At 43.1% G+C, this 15918-nt stretch overlaps 1 protein-coding gene across 10 annotated transcripts in view; it reads right to left on the minus strand.

The window, feature by feature from the left end:
* PCNX1 (pecanex 1) overlaps nt 1–15918 on the minus strand; it is a 244693-nt gene that overhangs the window by 19185 nt on the left and 209590 nt on the right. For all 10 annotated transcript variants that reach the window (XM_077464610.1, XM_077464612.1, XM_077464611.1 and 7 more), the window contains 4 exons: nt 7553–7783; nt 5831–6105; nt 3156–3364; nt 2553–2980 (listed from right to left, as the gene is read on the minus strand). In XM_077464610.1, the coding sequence (XP_077320736.1) occupies nt 2553–2980; nt 3156–3364; nt 5831–6105; nt 7553–7783 (1143 nt within the window). The remainder of the gene's footprint in view (nt 1–2552; nt 2981–3155; nt 3365–5830; nt 6106–7552; nt 7784–15918) is intronic.

Raw genomic sequence — 15918 nt, forward strand, 5'->3', positions numbered from 1 at the left:
CGAGCACTGAACTTATTCTCTCTGGAAAAGGGACCCTTGACAGGGGATATGATTTCAATTTATAAATACAGTAATGGTGACCCCACAATAGGGATAAAGCTTTTTTGCAGAAGGGAGATTAACAAGACGTGGCCACTTATTAAAATTAGAAGAAAAGAGGTTTAACCTTAAACTACGTAGAGGGTTCTTTACTGTAAAAGAGGCAAAGATGTGGAATTCCCTTCCACAGGTGGTGGGAGCATCGATAGTTTAAAAAAATCTATTGGATAGGCACCTGAACGACTGCAACAAACAGGGATATACAATGTAATACTGACATATAATCAACACACATAGGTTGGTCTTTTTTCAACCTCACCTACTATGTAACTATGTGATTGGCTCACAGATTTTCCCAGAATTCTGCAATAAAGTGATAGTAAAGCATTTTTCATAAGACAAAATAATGGGCCCCCCTGCAGGTTTATTTCAAGATGTACTAGTATGCACTGCATATTATGACAGACTTCACTACAAAATGGAGCCCTCCAGTGCATCGCTATCATGGCTTCCCCCAGTGCTTCCATCTTCGCCCAGTGTCTGGGCTGGCTGTGCAACTGTCAGCTAATTGCCAGCTCTCATCTCTCTCCACAGTTACCAGCTGTTCCTGATCATGCTCGTCTGACCTGCCTACTTAACCACTTGCCGCCCGCCCTATAGCAAATAGACGGCGGCAAAGTGGTTTCATAATCCTGACCGGACGTCATATGACGTGATCAGGATTATGAGCCGCTGCGCGCCCCCGGGGGCGCGCATCGCGGCGATCGTTGTTGCGGGGTGTCAGTCTGACACCCGGCAACTACGATCTCGGTAAAGAGTCTCCGACGGAGACTCTTTACCACGTGATCAGCCGTGTCCAATCACGGCTGATCACAGTGTAAATAGGAAAAGCCGGTGATCAGCTTTTCCTCACTCGCGTCTGTCAGACGCGAGTAGAGGAGAGCCTATCGGCTGCTCCTCTGACAGGGGGGGTCTGTGCTGATCGATTATCAGCACAGCCCCCCCCCCCGAGGATGCCCACACTGGACCACCAGGGACGCCACTAGACCACCAGGGATGCCAAGGACAAGGTATGCCACCCTAGACCACCAGGGATTGCAATCAGTGCCACAATGGATGCCAATCAGTGCCCATAATGGATGCCAATCAGTGCCCACAATGGGCATCACTGATTGGCATGCATTATTGATTGGCACTGATTGGCATCCATTAGTACAATATAATACAATGCCGCCTATCAGTTCCCATCTGTGCCGCCTATCAGTGCCTACCCATGCCCACCTGTGCCACCTACCCATGCCCACCTGTGCCACCTACCCATGCCCACCTGTGCCACCTACCCATGCCCACCTGTGCCACCTACCCATGCCCACCTGTGCCACCTACCCATGCCGCCTAACCCATGCCCACCTGTGCCACCTATCCATGCCAATCCGTGCCACCTATCAGTGCCCATCCGTGTCGCCCATCAGTGCCGCCTATCAGTGCCACATATCGGTGTCCATCAATGCCACCTCATCAGTGCCACTTCATTGGTGCCACCTCATCAGTGCCCATCAGTGCCGCCTTATCATTGCCCATCAGTGTAACCCCATCAGTGCCCATCAGTGAAGGAGAAAACGTACTTATTCGCAAAGTTTTGAAACTGAAACAAAAAAAACGTATTTCATTTTGGTACCGTGTAGCATGACCGCGCAATTGTCATTCAAAGTGCGACAGCGCTGAAAGCTCAAAATTGGTCTGGGCAGGAAGGTGTTTAAGTGCCCGGTATTGAAGTGGTTAAAGCTGTCCAGCTCACTTCACCTCTGCCTTCGCTTTGGTCACATCACAAGAAACCATCTCCTGCGGTTCTGTTTAAAGACTGGCTTGCTAACATCCCTTCTGGCTCCTTATCCTGCTTGCTGTTGCTCTACTTGGATCCCTGACTCTGGCCTGGCTGATTACCTGATGTGGTTATTGAACTCTGGCCTGGCTGACTACTCTATCCGGTTACTGGACTCTGGCTATGCTTTGACTATGCTTTTTCTATTTACCTTTTTATTTTTATTTAATAAACAAGTGTGATTTAAATTGTACTTCTGCCTCAGTCTGATTCATGGTTTCTGACACCCAGACTTCTTTCCAGGTTTCAGATCTCTGGCCACTTGAATGGCCAGGCCAAGGTGAAATTAATCCCGCACATGTGCACGGGTGTTACACCACCGCGGCACACATAGCTGGCTGCAAATTATTTCAACTACACATCAGCGAGCTTATACAACAAATAGCGCATTTTTGCCAACTGTTTCTGTAACCACTGGCATAAGAAAGGGTTGCTTTAGGTATCGATTGAGGTTATTTTTTATGATTTCTAATCATAAAAGCTAAAGAAGCAAAAATTAAGCCTATTGCAAGCAAAAACAGCTATCTGGTTTTACTGAGAATTTGAAGACCCTTTCCTTGCAAAGCTTATTAAAAATGTAATACAAATTTGTTATCAGGACAAAGAAAAAATTAAAGTAAGTAAATCTAACCTGCACTCTATATACAACGTCTTCTTTTTTGGCTCTTGAATGTGTTGCTGGACTTGAATTTCCACAAGATTGTGTTTCGGTGAGGTTATTTCCTCCTTCCGTTCCCAAAAATCCTACTAATGTGTGTCGCTTGCATGCTGGGATACTCTGACTGGAGCTGCTGGAGGAAGGAAGACCTACCACAACTGATTGGCTTGTGGGGTCTACTTGATTTACCATGGAGAGGCGGGATTGGATGGATGTGGGGAGATTGCGGAGAGAAATTTGACTGGTAGAGGAGCGCCTACAAGGCACAAATCCTGTGTTGGATGTCCGAAGTGACGAATGACGGCTGTTGTAGCAATAAGATGATTGACTAGCTACAGAGCCACGAGCAGGGGAATGTCTGACAAGGCTTGACTGCATGGAGTGGGAACTGTGGCTGGTTCCTGCAATAATGAAAGTCTTAAATTAGAAAGCAAAAAAGTTTTTTACTTTTTGGAACAAAACATTTCGTTAACAAAAAGGTATTCAAATGATTATTGGGCAAGTAGCATTATGCATTTTACTGGCATATTTGCACAGATGAATTTTCCAACCCAAACTAGGAAAAAAAAAAAATACCTAGTGTTGATGGATGGGGGACTCCTGGAGGTTGAAGGCGTGCTGTCTGTACATGTCCTGTGCCTCCTGGAATGCCCCCCTGCGATAAACTACTTTGAGTATCATTTGTATTTGAAGGATTGTTACTGTTTACGGAGGTCCCGCCTCCAGCATCAGAGTCTTCAATATTTCCACCACTATTGCACCCTGCACCACAACCTTTCCGTAACCTAAAAAAAAAAAAAAAAAAAAATAATAAAAACAGGATATCAGATAAGCTGTCAGTTGTTAATACTGCAAAATCAAGTGAAGGAGAAGTGCAATTTTGCAACATATTCATTGCTTGAATGTTTTCAGGAAAATGCAGAGCATAACTTACCTACCTCTACACTGCCAGAATGTATAATTTCTTGGGAATTTTTCAGAGAATATGAATGATAACACAAAAACTTTTCGTTCACTTGTGGTTAGTGTTTGTATCAATCAACTGTATTTACTCTTTTTAAATCATAATGACAACAGAAACTACCCAAATGACCCTAATAAAAAGTTTACATTCCCCAGTTCTTAATACCTTGTGTTGCCCCTTTTAACATCAATAACAGCTTGAACTCTTTTGTGGCATCTGTTGACGAGGCTCTTTATCTTCTCAGATGGTAAAACGGCCCATTTCTCTTGGCAAAAAGCCTCCAGTTCCTGTAAATTCTTGGGCTGTCTTGCATGAACTGCACATTTGAGACACCCCCCCCTTCCAGAATAAGGTGAAGGTCACTCCAGAACCTTCACTAATTCTGCTGTAGCCAATGACAGATCAACTTGGCCTTGTGTTTTGGATCATTGTCATGTTGGAATGTCCAAATACATCCCATGCGCAGCTTCCTGGCTGATGAATGCAAATGTTCCTCAAGGATTTTTTGATAACATACTGCATTCACCTTGCCAACAATTTTGACCAAATTTCCTGGGCCTCCGTAGCTCATACATACCCAAAACATCAGCGATCCACCTCCGTACCTTTCATCATAGGCCTTGTTGACTCCTCTCCAAATGTAGCATTTATGGTTGTGGCCAAAAAGCAAAATTTTGGTCATCACTCCAAATGACTGTGCCAGAAGGTTTGAGGCTTGTCTCTGTGCTGTTTGGCATATTGTAAGCGGGATACATTGTGGCATTTGGCTTTCTTCTGGCGATTCGACCATGCAGCCCATCTTTCTTCAAGTGCCTCATTGCGCATCTTGAAACAGCCACACCACATGTTTTCAGAGAGTCCTGTATTTAACCAGAAGTTATTTATGGCTTTTTTTTTGCATCCTTAGCAATTTTCCTGGCAGTTGTGGCTGAAAATTTAGTTGGTCTACCCGAGCGTGGTTTGCTTTCAATAGAACCCCTCATTTTCCACTTCTTGATTAGAGTTTGAACACTGCTGATTGGCATTCTCAATTTCTTGGATATCTTTATATCCCTTTCCTGTTTTATACAGTTCATCTACCTTTTTCCTGACGATCCTTTGACAAAATGTTTGCTTTCCCCTTGATTCAGAAACCAGAAATGTCAGTGCAGCACTGGATGAAAGATGCAAGGGTCTGTCAGAAATGCAGAAACGCATGGACCTTTTACACACACACTAATTACAAGCAAACAGATCACAGGTTAGGATGGTTACCTTTACTAGCCAGCCATTCAAACCCCTCTGTGTCAACTTGTGTACATGTTATCATGCCAAAATCACCAGGGTATGTAAACTTTTGATCAGGGTCATTTGGGTAGTTTCTGTTGCCATTATGATTTAAAAAGAGTAAACACAGTTGGTTGATAATAAATGGCTTCAGCCAAAAACTAACCATGAGTGAAAAATGTTTTTGTGTTCTCATTCATATTCTCTGCAAAATGGCCAAGAAATCCTAAATGCTAATAGGGTATTTAAACTTATGAGCACAACTGTATATTGCTTTTTTCAGAAAGGTCTTTTAAAGAGGTTGTAAACCTCTGGGAAAAAAAAACACAAAAAAAACCCCTGCAAGACAAAAGGCATAATGAGCTAGTATCCATCGCATACTAGCCCATTATGAAATACCTTCCTCAGAACAATGCCCTGCAGTGTCGCCTGCACTCTGCTGCCACTGCTGACATCTTTCATCGAAGTTACTTTCATGTTTGTAGGTGCCGCCAGTAAGGGCACGGGTACTGAAGAAACTGCATGAGCGGGCCATATATTTAGCGTGCATGCGCTGATGACGTCGGCAGCTGTGCATATAGTGAATATCTCCTAAACTGTGCAAGTTTAGTAAATATTTACAGTACCTACAGGTAAACCTCATTACAGGCTAACCTGTAGGTACAAGTGGTGTAAAAGTTTACAACCACTTTAAGACCTTTATGCATTTTGACCTATTTGCCACACTAGCAACTTCCATGATAAAATCTACAGGAAACATACCCATTATATTTTAAATTCACTGCAATGCTGGATTGCGTGAATGTGTCTTACATTTTTCCCAAGCAATACCTTCTAGTAGTTATGTGACAGCACTGTAAAATGTCCATTCTCCACATAAGATGTCAAACTTCTAAGACATGTTTTCTTTCCCACATTATCAGCCCCAAACCTAACTGAAACATTCTCATGTCTTATCAAGATCCAGCACCTGCATTCAATTTTCATTCTCCATATCGTTTCAAACACTTCTTGCTCATACCTGTGCCATGTAGACACAATAAAGTTCCTGATATTAGCCACACTAATTGGCCCTCCAAGAATTTCCTTAAGCTGGTCATGGCTGTCAGAGTAGGAAGTGGTTAATGGCGATACATAAATGGGATATCCAATAGGCTGGTCACAAGATGAGTTGATCATGTTCCTGAGAGCCTGTTTAGCATTCTGAATACTTCCTCTTTCCGGGTTGCGGTTCCGAAGGAAAACAAGTTCTTGCTGCTGTCCAGCCCATAAACCTCGAACACACTCCTTGTTTACCTGTAAAGAAAATTAGAGGCAGGGCATTATAAAGAGTGTGATAAAAGAATTGAATTTTAAGGAAGTGCTTCTTCTCAAGCTCTGAAGTATTTTCTCAGGTTTTTAATTTTTGTTAAATGTCCGAATCCAAGGTAAATCCTGAATTTTTTTTTTGCTTTGGGTACTTTAAGTGTCCCTAAACCCACATCATAAAAAAAAAAACTATCAAATGCAGTATTACATTCTGTTCATACGCAGTCACTATAAGATGATTATTATTTTTTTTTTTTGCAGAATACAAAAACCAAAGGTTGATCCTGCTGCTTTCTATCTGCACCTTCTGTCCATGTCCCAATTCAGCTTGGAATTTTGCAGTTGTGGTAGCAGCTCTGCGCATGCTCAATGTCTATGCTGAGAATTTTCTCCCCATCACATCTGAGCAGCCCATGTGACTATGTGTGAGTCACACATGTGAGCGTATTCACAGTGGTAAAGAGCAGCCCACTCCATTCCTCCTCCTCCATGACCACTAACCAGCTAAATACAATGGGAGCGGGATATAACATGTAGATTAATGGAGGCTTCACCTCCCCCTTATTCTAAGGCACAAGCTGGAGGGACATGACAACCTCTGACTGGCAAAAATCCACCCATACCATGTTAATGCCAAAAAATAAGAAAGATTTGATTTCAAATATATATTCGAGTGAGTATTTAAACAGTTTATTGATAATTATTGATTCTAACTCTGTATTCCAAAAGCGTTTTTTTTTACCATGTGACCAGCACCAGAGGCTTCCCCTGCTTATGCTTCCCTGCAGACAGGCTGGGAAAGATCTGGGTCATGTGTATATATTTTTTTCCATTACAATAATTACAGTGCCATCATTCACATAGAGAACTAGAAGGCACAATGTAACTTAAACTGTGTGTTTAGTATGACCAGCAGGCATTGAAAACAACTTGTCCAACTCAGGGCCAAAATGTCAGGATTATCCATGACAAAAACTTGGCATTCTATGCAAGTGGTACATTTTTATTTGAAATATGTTGCTATGCACAGATTCTTGCTTACAGATTTGTACTATTTGACAACATAATATGCACTTGAATGTTTGCCATGTTTTTTAAGCAAATCACAATTAAAAGAAAACCCATAATGAAAGAAAGATGGGGGCTGCCAGCAATAACTTTTTGACTTTAACTTTTTGAAAATGTTAGCCATCGGTTTTGGATATGCCACTTTTGAGGCACAGAGTCAGAACAAGTACCTAGGCAGTGAAAGTCAGAACTCCTGCTCTACATACTTTTATGGGGTCAGCGACTCGAAGTGCTTAAGTCATTGGATTAGAATGAGTCAGAATTCGTATTTTCAGAAGACATTAATTCACAAGCTCCTCAATTTCAAGATTCAAGGCAACTATAGACAATGCTCAAGAACTAGAAATGGAATGGCTGAGAAAACCACCTTAATGACCCGAAAGCTGAGATATCGCTTGTTCAACATGATGATCTTATATTCATTGGTTCCATCGTCCATGACATGCCGCAGGGCCAGCAGTGAGGGAGAATTTGAGAGAACCGCACTTCTCCATGCTGGGTCGCCTTCATGGGCAATCACTAAATTCTGCTCATGATTCATGATGGCTTCATACAACACTGCAGGGTCATCATACTCATCTGGAGAGGTGAAATGGTCCTAAAACAAAGAAAAATTTAACAAATTACATTCCTACATTTTTTTTGCTCGACTCAAAGTTCCCTTACTGCTTCCACTTTTGTGGGAGGGAGCTAGAAATAGATGCACACATTTAACTTGTATTTCAAAGACCTAATTTATTAAGCACTGCACTCTTTACACACCTGGGTTTACAAAGTGCAGTGACTGATGGCAATTAGTAGGGATGAGCTTCAGCGAACAGTGAACAATTTGGGGTGTTCGCGGCAAATTCGAAAAGCCGCAGAACACCCTGTACAAGTCTATGGGAGAAATCTAAAGTGCTAATTTTAAAGGCCAATATGCAAGTTACTGTCCTAAAAAGTGTTTGGGGACCCGGGTCCTGCCCCAGGGGACATGGATCAATGCAAAAAAAAAAAAGTTTTAAAAAACGGCAGTTTTTTCAGGAACAGTGATTTTAATAATGATTAAAGTGAAACAATAAAAGTGTAATATTCCTTTAAATTTCGTACCTGGGGGGTGTATATAGTATGCATGTGAAGGGACGCATGTTTCCCGTGCTTAGAACTGTCCCTGCACAAAGTGTAATTTCTGCAGGAAAAAAGTCATTTTAAATCACTTGCGGCTATAATGAATTGTTGGCTTCCGTAATCCAGATAACAGTCAGTGAAAGTCATTGATTAAAAAAAAAAAAAAGTGTGGGGTTCCCCCAAATTCAATTACCAGGTCCTTCAATTTTGAAATGGGGGTCCCCCTAAAAATCCATACCAGACCCTTTATCCTAGCACGCAACCTGGCAGGCCGCAGGAAAAGAGGGGGGACGAGAAAGCGCCCCCCCCGAACCGTACCAGGCCACATGCCCTCAACATTGGGAGGATGCTTTGGGGGTCTGTGACCCCTCAAAAGCACCATGTCCCCATGTTGATGGGGACAAGGGCCTCATCCCCACAACCCTGGCCGGTGGTTGTGGGGGTCTGCCGGCGGGGGGCTTATCAGAATATGGAAGCCCCCTTTAACAAGAGGACCCCCAGATCCCGGCCCACCCCGTTTGAAATGGTAAGGGGGTACAAAAGTGGTATGGTTCAGTAGGGGGGGCGCTCTCTCGTCCTCCCCTCTTTTCGTGCGGCCTGCCAGGTTGGGTATGGTATGGATTTTTAGGGGGACCCCCATGTAAATTTTTTAATTTGACGAGGGGTTCCCCTTAATATCCATACCAGACCTGATGGGCCCGGTAATTGAATTTGGGGGAACCCCAAGCTTTTTTTCTTTTTTTATCAATGACTTTAAATGACCGTTCTCTGTATTATGGGAGCCGACAATTCATTATAGCCGCGAGTGATTTTAAATGACTTTTTTTTCTGCAGAAATTACACTTTGTGCAGGGACAGTTCTAATCACGGGAAATCCTTAGCAATTAGAATTCATTCTAGCATCAATGAGAGGAAAAACCTATAAAAGACGTCTAATTGATTGTCAAAAGCTATACCTCAAGTATTTGCCTTTAAAATTAGGGCTGTGGAAATCTATAATTCCTCAATACATTTTTTTGATTGATCAAAATTCTTTTGATCAGTACTCACCTCTCCGTCGGCTTCCGGGCCTTTAGGGAGTTCCGGTGCCGCCATGGGCATCGATGTCACTGGACTCCACCCCTATTCCCCAAGTGCCTCCGTCTGCTAATGAAGGGAAGGGGGAGGAATCTGGTGACGAAGTTCTGATTGAATGTAACACGTACTGGGGAGGAGCTACACGACGTCACCCGTGGCTGCCCTATGGAACTAACGTAATTGTCGGCTTTACATGCTGTGTTTTTATCATCTTTATGTGAGTAGTTTGTGTTTGAACACAAAAATTCAATTTTATACTTAATCAGTGAGCACTTCGATCTTTTCTTTTTACCCATGACCTGGCATCCTTGCTGAGATATAAGGAGGCGTGAGAGAAGTTTATAGTCCGTGTTAACCCTTTTGGTACCCATTTGCATGACCACCTGTTTGCACAGGGGTCCATGCCATAAGGTGAGAGTGATTAGTTAGACCGGAGGTGGGAGGGATTGTCACGCTACTGTGGAAGAAAAATGAATTACATCAGTTCTACAGTTTGAATTTAAAACATTTGTGTGAACTGTGAAGTTAAGTCATGAATTGTGGAAACTAACTAGTGTCGGTGATTGTATATTGTGTATACCACATTTACCACTGACTAATGCAGAGTTGCAATGCAGGGAGATCAGCTAAAAGTAGTTGGATCTGTATGTGCGTTATAATCAATTGAAATCAGTCGATTTAAAAAAAAAAAAAAAAGATGAATCGAATCCAAAAATTGTAATCAGTAACAGCCCTACTTTAAATAGATCCAATATAGGAGGAATCTACTATATAACAAACACCTAGACAGGATAATAGAAACTCCAGTTAAACTTCCTGACAATTCCTTCACCTATTCATGAAAAAGAAAAACTGTTAAAAAAAAAAAAAAAAAAAAAGGCACAGAACATGAAGAATGTAGACCATAGTAGTTCTATTTCAAAGAATAACTCCAGGATTGAACTTTTTTCAAACTTACATCCAGTAATCTCTCAATAGAGTGGTCCACAGTAACCTCGGGAAATGCAATCTTTTGCTCGAGTCAGAAAGATGAAAAGGAGGTTGCTAAACTATGAACCCCCCACTGGAGGTTCAAACCAGCACTGCAATCCACAGGTGGCCTTGGAGCAGACCTGCTGTGGATTGCAGTGCTGGCTTGAACCTCCAGTTCAAACCAGCACTGCACCTTGCACCACCGTGGTCCTGTTAATTATTGAGACTGACTTCTGTTGGGACGGATTCGTGTTATTATATTTTTTCACGGATAGGTTTTCTCAGTTTTATGTTGATGTTCATCCATTCACATTTTTTTCACTTTTGATATTTATGTATTTTATATACACTGTTTTTAATCACCAAGGCAAAATTTTTGCTCCTTCACATTTATGAATTTTGTCACATTCTTATGTAGCTGCTTTTTGTGCTATTTTTGCAGATTAGCACAATTATTCCCTACACTTTTAGAATATCCTGGTTTAAATAAAACCTGATACTACCTTCGGTACAAATTCAGGATGAGGCCGCAATACAGGCTCATCCCTATGAACAACCAACACAGCTCCTTACAAGAAAGAGCAGCCAAAACTGATACTCTTCTTGCAGAAGATATGGCAAACAAGAAAATTATTTTTCCCCCGTCAAGAGGACCAGGGGAATATCTTTACTGGCGCCAAAAAAAAAATGCTTCTATAAGCTAGCAGGACTAAAATTAAGTCCCAAGGTTCAGGGGTGACCAAACTGGAGGATTAATCTGCGTTACCACCTGAATAAAAGAGAGAGAGAGAGAGAGAGAGAGAGAGAGAGAGAGAGAGAGAGAGAGAGAGAGAGAGAGAGAGAGAGAGAGAGAGAGAGAGAGAGAGAGAGAGAGAGAGAGAGAGAGAGAGAGAGAGAGAGAGAGAGAGAGAGAGAGAGAGAGAGAGAGAGAGAGAGAGAGAGAGAGAGAGAGAGAGAGATGGCCATCGATAGTACTCAAGGCCATCATCAATTCTAATCCCATCTGTAGGAATTCAAGGATCCTACCTATGACATATTTCCTGGGGTGCCAACCCTGGGATCTAAACCAGGAGACATATGCCTTCCAGCTTCTTAACTCTAGAGGCCAGATTCCTAGCATTTACCAAAGTAGAACTACGAAGGCTAATCACCCACAATCTTTCAGAATTTAGCATTTGTAAGGTAGAATGAAATACCGGAACTTGCGAGAGAAGGTCTGGCCATAATGGTAGGGTCCAAGGTACCCCCACCTCCATCTTTATGATCTCAGCAAACCAAAATCTCCTGGGCCACAAGAATCACCTCCTTCCCTTCTTGCTTGATCCTGTGAAGAAGGCACTGAAGCAGCAGAACAAGAGGGAGCGCATAGATCAGTAAAAAATAAAATAAAATCAAGGCATCCGTTTTGTGTGCCCACGTATCCCTTGTCCTTGACACAAAGTTCCACATCCAGAACTCCCCATCTTCTGGTATATCAACAGAAACATGGCGGGGTGAAAGGACCATTCTCCCAAGAACAAATGTTGGCGACTTAAAGTAGTCCACCTGTCAATTCTTATTCCTGGAATTAAAATTGTAAATAGGCAAGGAATGTTGATTTCTGCCAAGACAGAATATGATTCACCTCTTCCTGGGCCACACAACGTCTTGTGCCCTCTTGGTGAATGATAAAAGCCACAGCTGTGGCACTGTTGGATTGGATCCTGATAGGACAATTCCATAGTTTGAGCGTCCAGGCCTCGAGGACCAGGTGTACTGCCTGAATCTTTAGAATTGATGGACAATGTCATCACTGATTTGGACCATTTCCTTAGGATGGTTCTTCCAGGACTGCTCCTCAGCCCAGAAGGCTGGCGTCTATTGTTACCCACCTTCCAGGTAACTGGTAGAAAGGATTCCTCTTTTTAAAGATTCTTGGATATTAACCACCAATTGGGGCTCTTGAGGCACACTGGAGGATAAACGCATTAGGAAGCCCAGAGCTTGGGCCTTCTTGTTCCCAGTTGACAGTGTACTGTTTTGCAGCAGTCTTAAATGAAACTGCGCATAAAGAACTGCCTCTAAAGAAGCCACTATCCTTCCCAACAAATTCCTGCAAAGCCAAATAGAAGGATTCTTCTTTGACTTGAGTAACTTAATCATCCCTTATGGAACTGATCTCTTCCTGGGGAAAAAAAAAAAAAAAAGATCCTCTTCTAAGCTGTATCAATGATCAGCCCCAAGTACTGCAATCTTCTTGATGGACTTGAGGATTTTTCTAGTCTGAGAATCCAACCTAGGTATTCCAGGTAGCTAACTGCTGTGACCAAAGTACCAAATTGATCTATGAAGAGAAGATCTAAATAGGCTAGTATTGTTATACCTTGAGCCATTACCCTGGCTAAAGGAGGAGCCAGGACCTTTGTAAAAACTAAAAGGGGAGTAGCTAGACCGAAAGGGAAAGCTACAAACTGAAAATGAAGATTTTCTACCTTGAAGCCTACATTTCTGGTGAGTGGGGGAAAAAAATGGCACATTGAAAAAAGCATTCTTGATGTCGATTGACGGCAGAAGTTCTCTCCCTTGTAGGATGGAGACTACCGATTGGATTGACTGGATGTAAGAATGGATGTTCAAACCCGGTTTAGATCTTTGAGCTCCAAAATGGGTCTGAGAACCCTGTACTGTTCTGGAACCGTAAAAAAAAGGTTTGGGGAAAAATAAAACCTAATCCTTGCTCTACCAAGGGGATCACCGATATCACTCTTTGAGACAAGAAATTATGATCCAAGCTAGAAAGAGTGACTTCTTTTCACTGGATCTCTGGGAACGTTTTGATCTGAGAAAACAAGGAGACGGGAACTCTGACATCATTCCTGTCAGACCCTTTAAAGCTGTAGAAGCCTTCCCCCCCACTCGAGCAAGCGGGGGCACCCTTTCATAAGGCTTTAGTATTATGTTTTGTGGGTTACCTCCCCCAGGTCCGCTTGTGACCCTGAGGTTTAACTCTTGAATCCTGATGGAAGCAGTTGTGACTGCCTGGAGGCAGATGCCCCTGGCACTGGAGAAGAAGCACATTTAAAAGAAAAATACTTAAACTTCTTAACCGGATAAAAAGGGAACTTTTTCTATTAGAAATTCTTTGGATATACTTAGCCAGACTGTCTCCAAATAACCGTTCACCATAAAAAGGGAAACTGGCCAAGAACTTGTGTGGCGCTTCGGCTGACCATCTTTCAACCCTAAGATTCTATGCACATGTACCAGCCTTAGCATGAGCCATGAGGCCTGGAGAATAGAATCTTTCATAGCGATAACTGTAAAGCAGAATGCTTCTGCTATGCCGGCCAAACCCTGGACCTGCTGATCAGGACCTCCATAAACTGGTCCTAGTTGCACATGGAATTCCCAGGCAGTCTCCCATGCAGCTATTAACCAGGCCTGATCCTGCTTAGCCTCCAACATCAGACAAGATCAAGCACTTTCAGGGTGATGTGGCCGTAGGCCTCTGAACGCCAGCACAGGTTTGAATGACTGAACCTGCGGGAGAAATATTTATTTTTAAAAAAAGGAACTTCAACCTCTTATTTGTTGGACCCTTTAGCATATGAACATTATCTACTGGACAAGTCAGGTTTTTGTTTACAGAGGATATAGCAGCGTTAATCGCTGGAACTCCCCATAAAGCCCTTCCTTCATAAAGTATTGAGAACTTTTTCAGAGGAAAAAAACTATCTGGGTGCTCTCACTCAGAATACATAATAGCCATGAATGGATAGAAAAAATATGAAAAGATTGGGGGAGCTTTTAGTGAACCCAAAGCAGAAGTGGGCTCTTCGACTGACTGCGTTACTGGCAGTAAAAATGTGGAGTGGACCAATTCAGTGAGTGACTGAAAAACAACCTTTCCTGCAAGCTTGATACTTCGCATCAGGTTCTACGGAAGAGGACATCAGCCTTTCCCTGGTCCTAGAGAGAAAACATCTCTCCCTCCTTGTTCCTCAATATGAGGGTCCTGAGCAATGGACGGGAACTAGTTGCGCTTAGTCCCACTCTGGGATGCGAATAAAGCATCAAACCTTTAAGTTTAAAATGGTTGAAGAAAAAAACCTTCTTAGCAATATACACAGCCCCTCCTGACAGCTCACCGTGACCAGCCATATTACTCTCAGGGGAGGATGCCATTTTACTGGGATGGATCTAGGCTTCCGTGTGACTAAAGTCTTTCTAGAGCCCTTTATTTAGGTGTTTTTAACCCCCTTCTACCATACCCCGATGCACAAGCAGAGGTACTATGAGAAGGAATGCATATACCGCTTGAGCTATAGTTCAGCACAGTCGCTGCTATTAATGCCCAGTCTGATTCAGCAGTAACAATGTGTCAAAGGAAATGCATATGTCACCAAACCAGACAATGTCACCTCTTTGATTGTGTCCCCCCACAGCCTGCAGCAGCACACAGTGTGCTTTTAAAAACTTGCCTCCTTGTGCACCTGGCGTCGGAGAACGCCGACGCTGCTAAGCCCCGCCCCAGCGCTGCCTACGGTCCCACCCCCTATTTTAAAAAGAAGGGTTTTCCTGCAAGAGCGGGGGACTACAGGTCCTCTCAGATGCACTGAGAGGACCTGATCACGCACTGATCACGCTACCTGTTTTTTTTTTTGTTTTTAGGGAAAACGAATCTGATCGCCTATACCCCACAATGGGGAGAGTATCCATAGGGGGGCGATAAGCAGGAGACAAACCCCACCCCCCTTAGGCTTACCGGAGGATCTGCTGTTCGACTGGAAGAAGCACCCTGGCTCTCTGACACAGCGCTGTTTCCAGCATCAGGCAGTGAATGCTCCAGGCAGCTCTTCCTGGTTTCCGACCTAGAATACGGCCCTGCTGCCTCCTGGGATTTGCAACATCACAGCTATACCAGAAGGCAGCAAGTTTCTAAGCCACAACTTTTGCAAAGCATGTGTGCACGTATGGAAAATGTCCACAGGGCCCTAAAGTTCCCAACAACCAGAAGCTGGCAGTCTGTCACTCCGAAATTTCTGGAAGAGACCAGGGGTGCATGCATCCATTTAAAAAAAAAAAAAAAGTGTCAGTGCAGAAGAGGGGCGGTGGGAGAGAATCCATACATAGTTAAACTCCACTATCGCAGATACATTTTAGAAAACCCCACTATATGTTTGTTATGTGTTCCTATTCACACAACATGCCCAAACAAAGGTCTAAAAAATATTTATAACCTTTTAGAGGTTTCTCAGGGGGTGTCATGGCAGTCTGCAAGGTTTTTTTTTTTGCATAATGTTAGAGTGAGCCTGCCCTAAGTCTGTCCTCATTACTATACATATCAAAAAGCCCAGCCTCTACACCTTTAATCCTTTCTTAGGACAGACCATGTTGAAATCTAGTTACAACTGATAATGAACACAGATGCCCAGCACCCTCAAACAAAGACGACTTTTCTTGCTGGGGGGGGGGGGGGTCCAAAAAACAGCATTTTTTTTAACCGATTGAGCCTCAGAAGACTTGGCTGCTCAATGACCAGGCCATTTTTTGCGATTCGCCACTGCGACGCTTTGACAACTGCACAGTCTTGCGATG

This window comes from Lithobates pipiens, unplaced genomic scaffold (genome assembly GCF_037356315.1).
Source record: "Lithobates pipiens isolate NorthernLeopardFrog02 unplaced genomic scaffold, aLitPip1_a1.2 Scaffold_30, whole genome shotgun sequence".
Classification (NCBI taxonomy): Eukaryota; Metazoa; Chordata; class Amphibia; order Anura; family Ranidae; genus Lithobates; species Lithobates pipiens.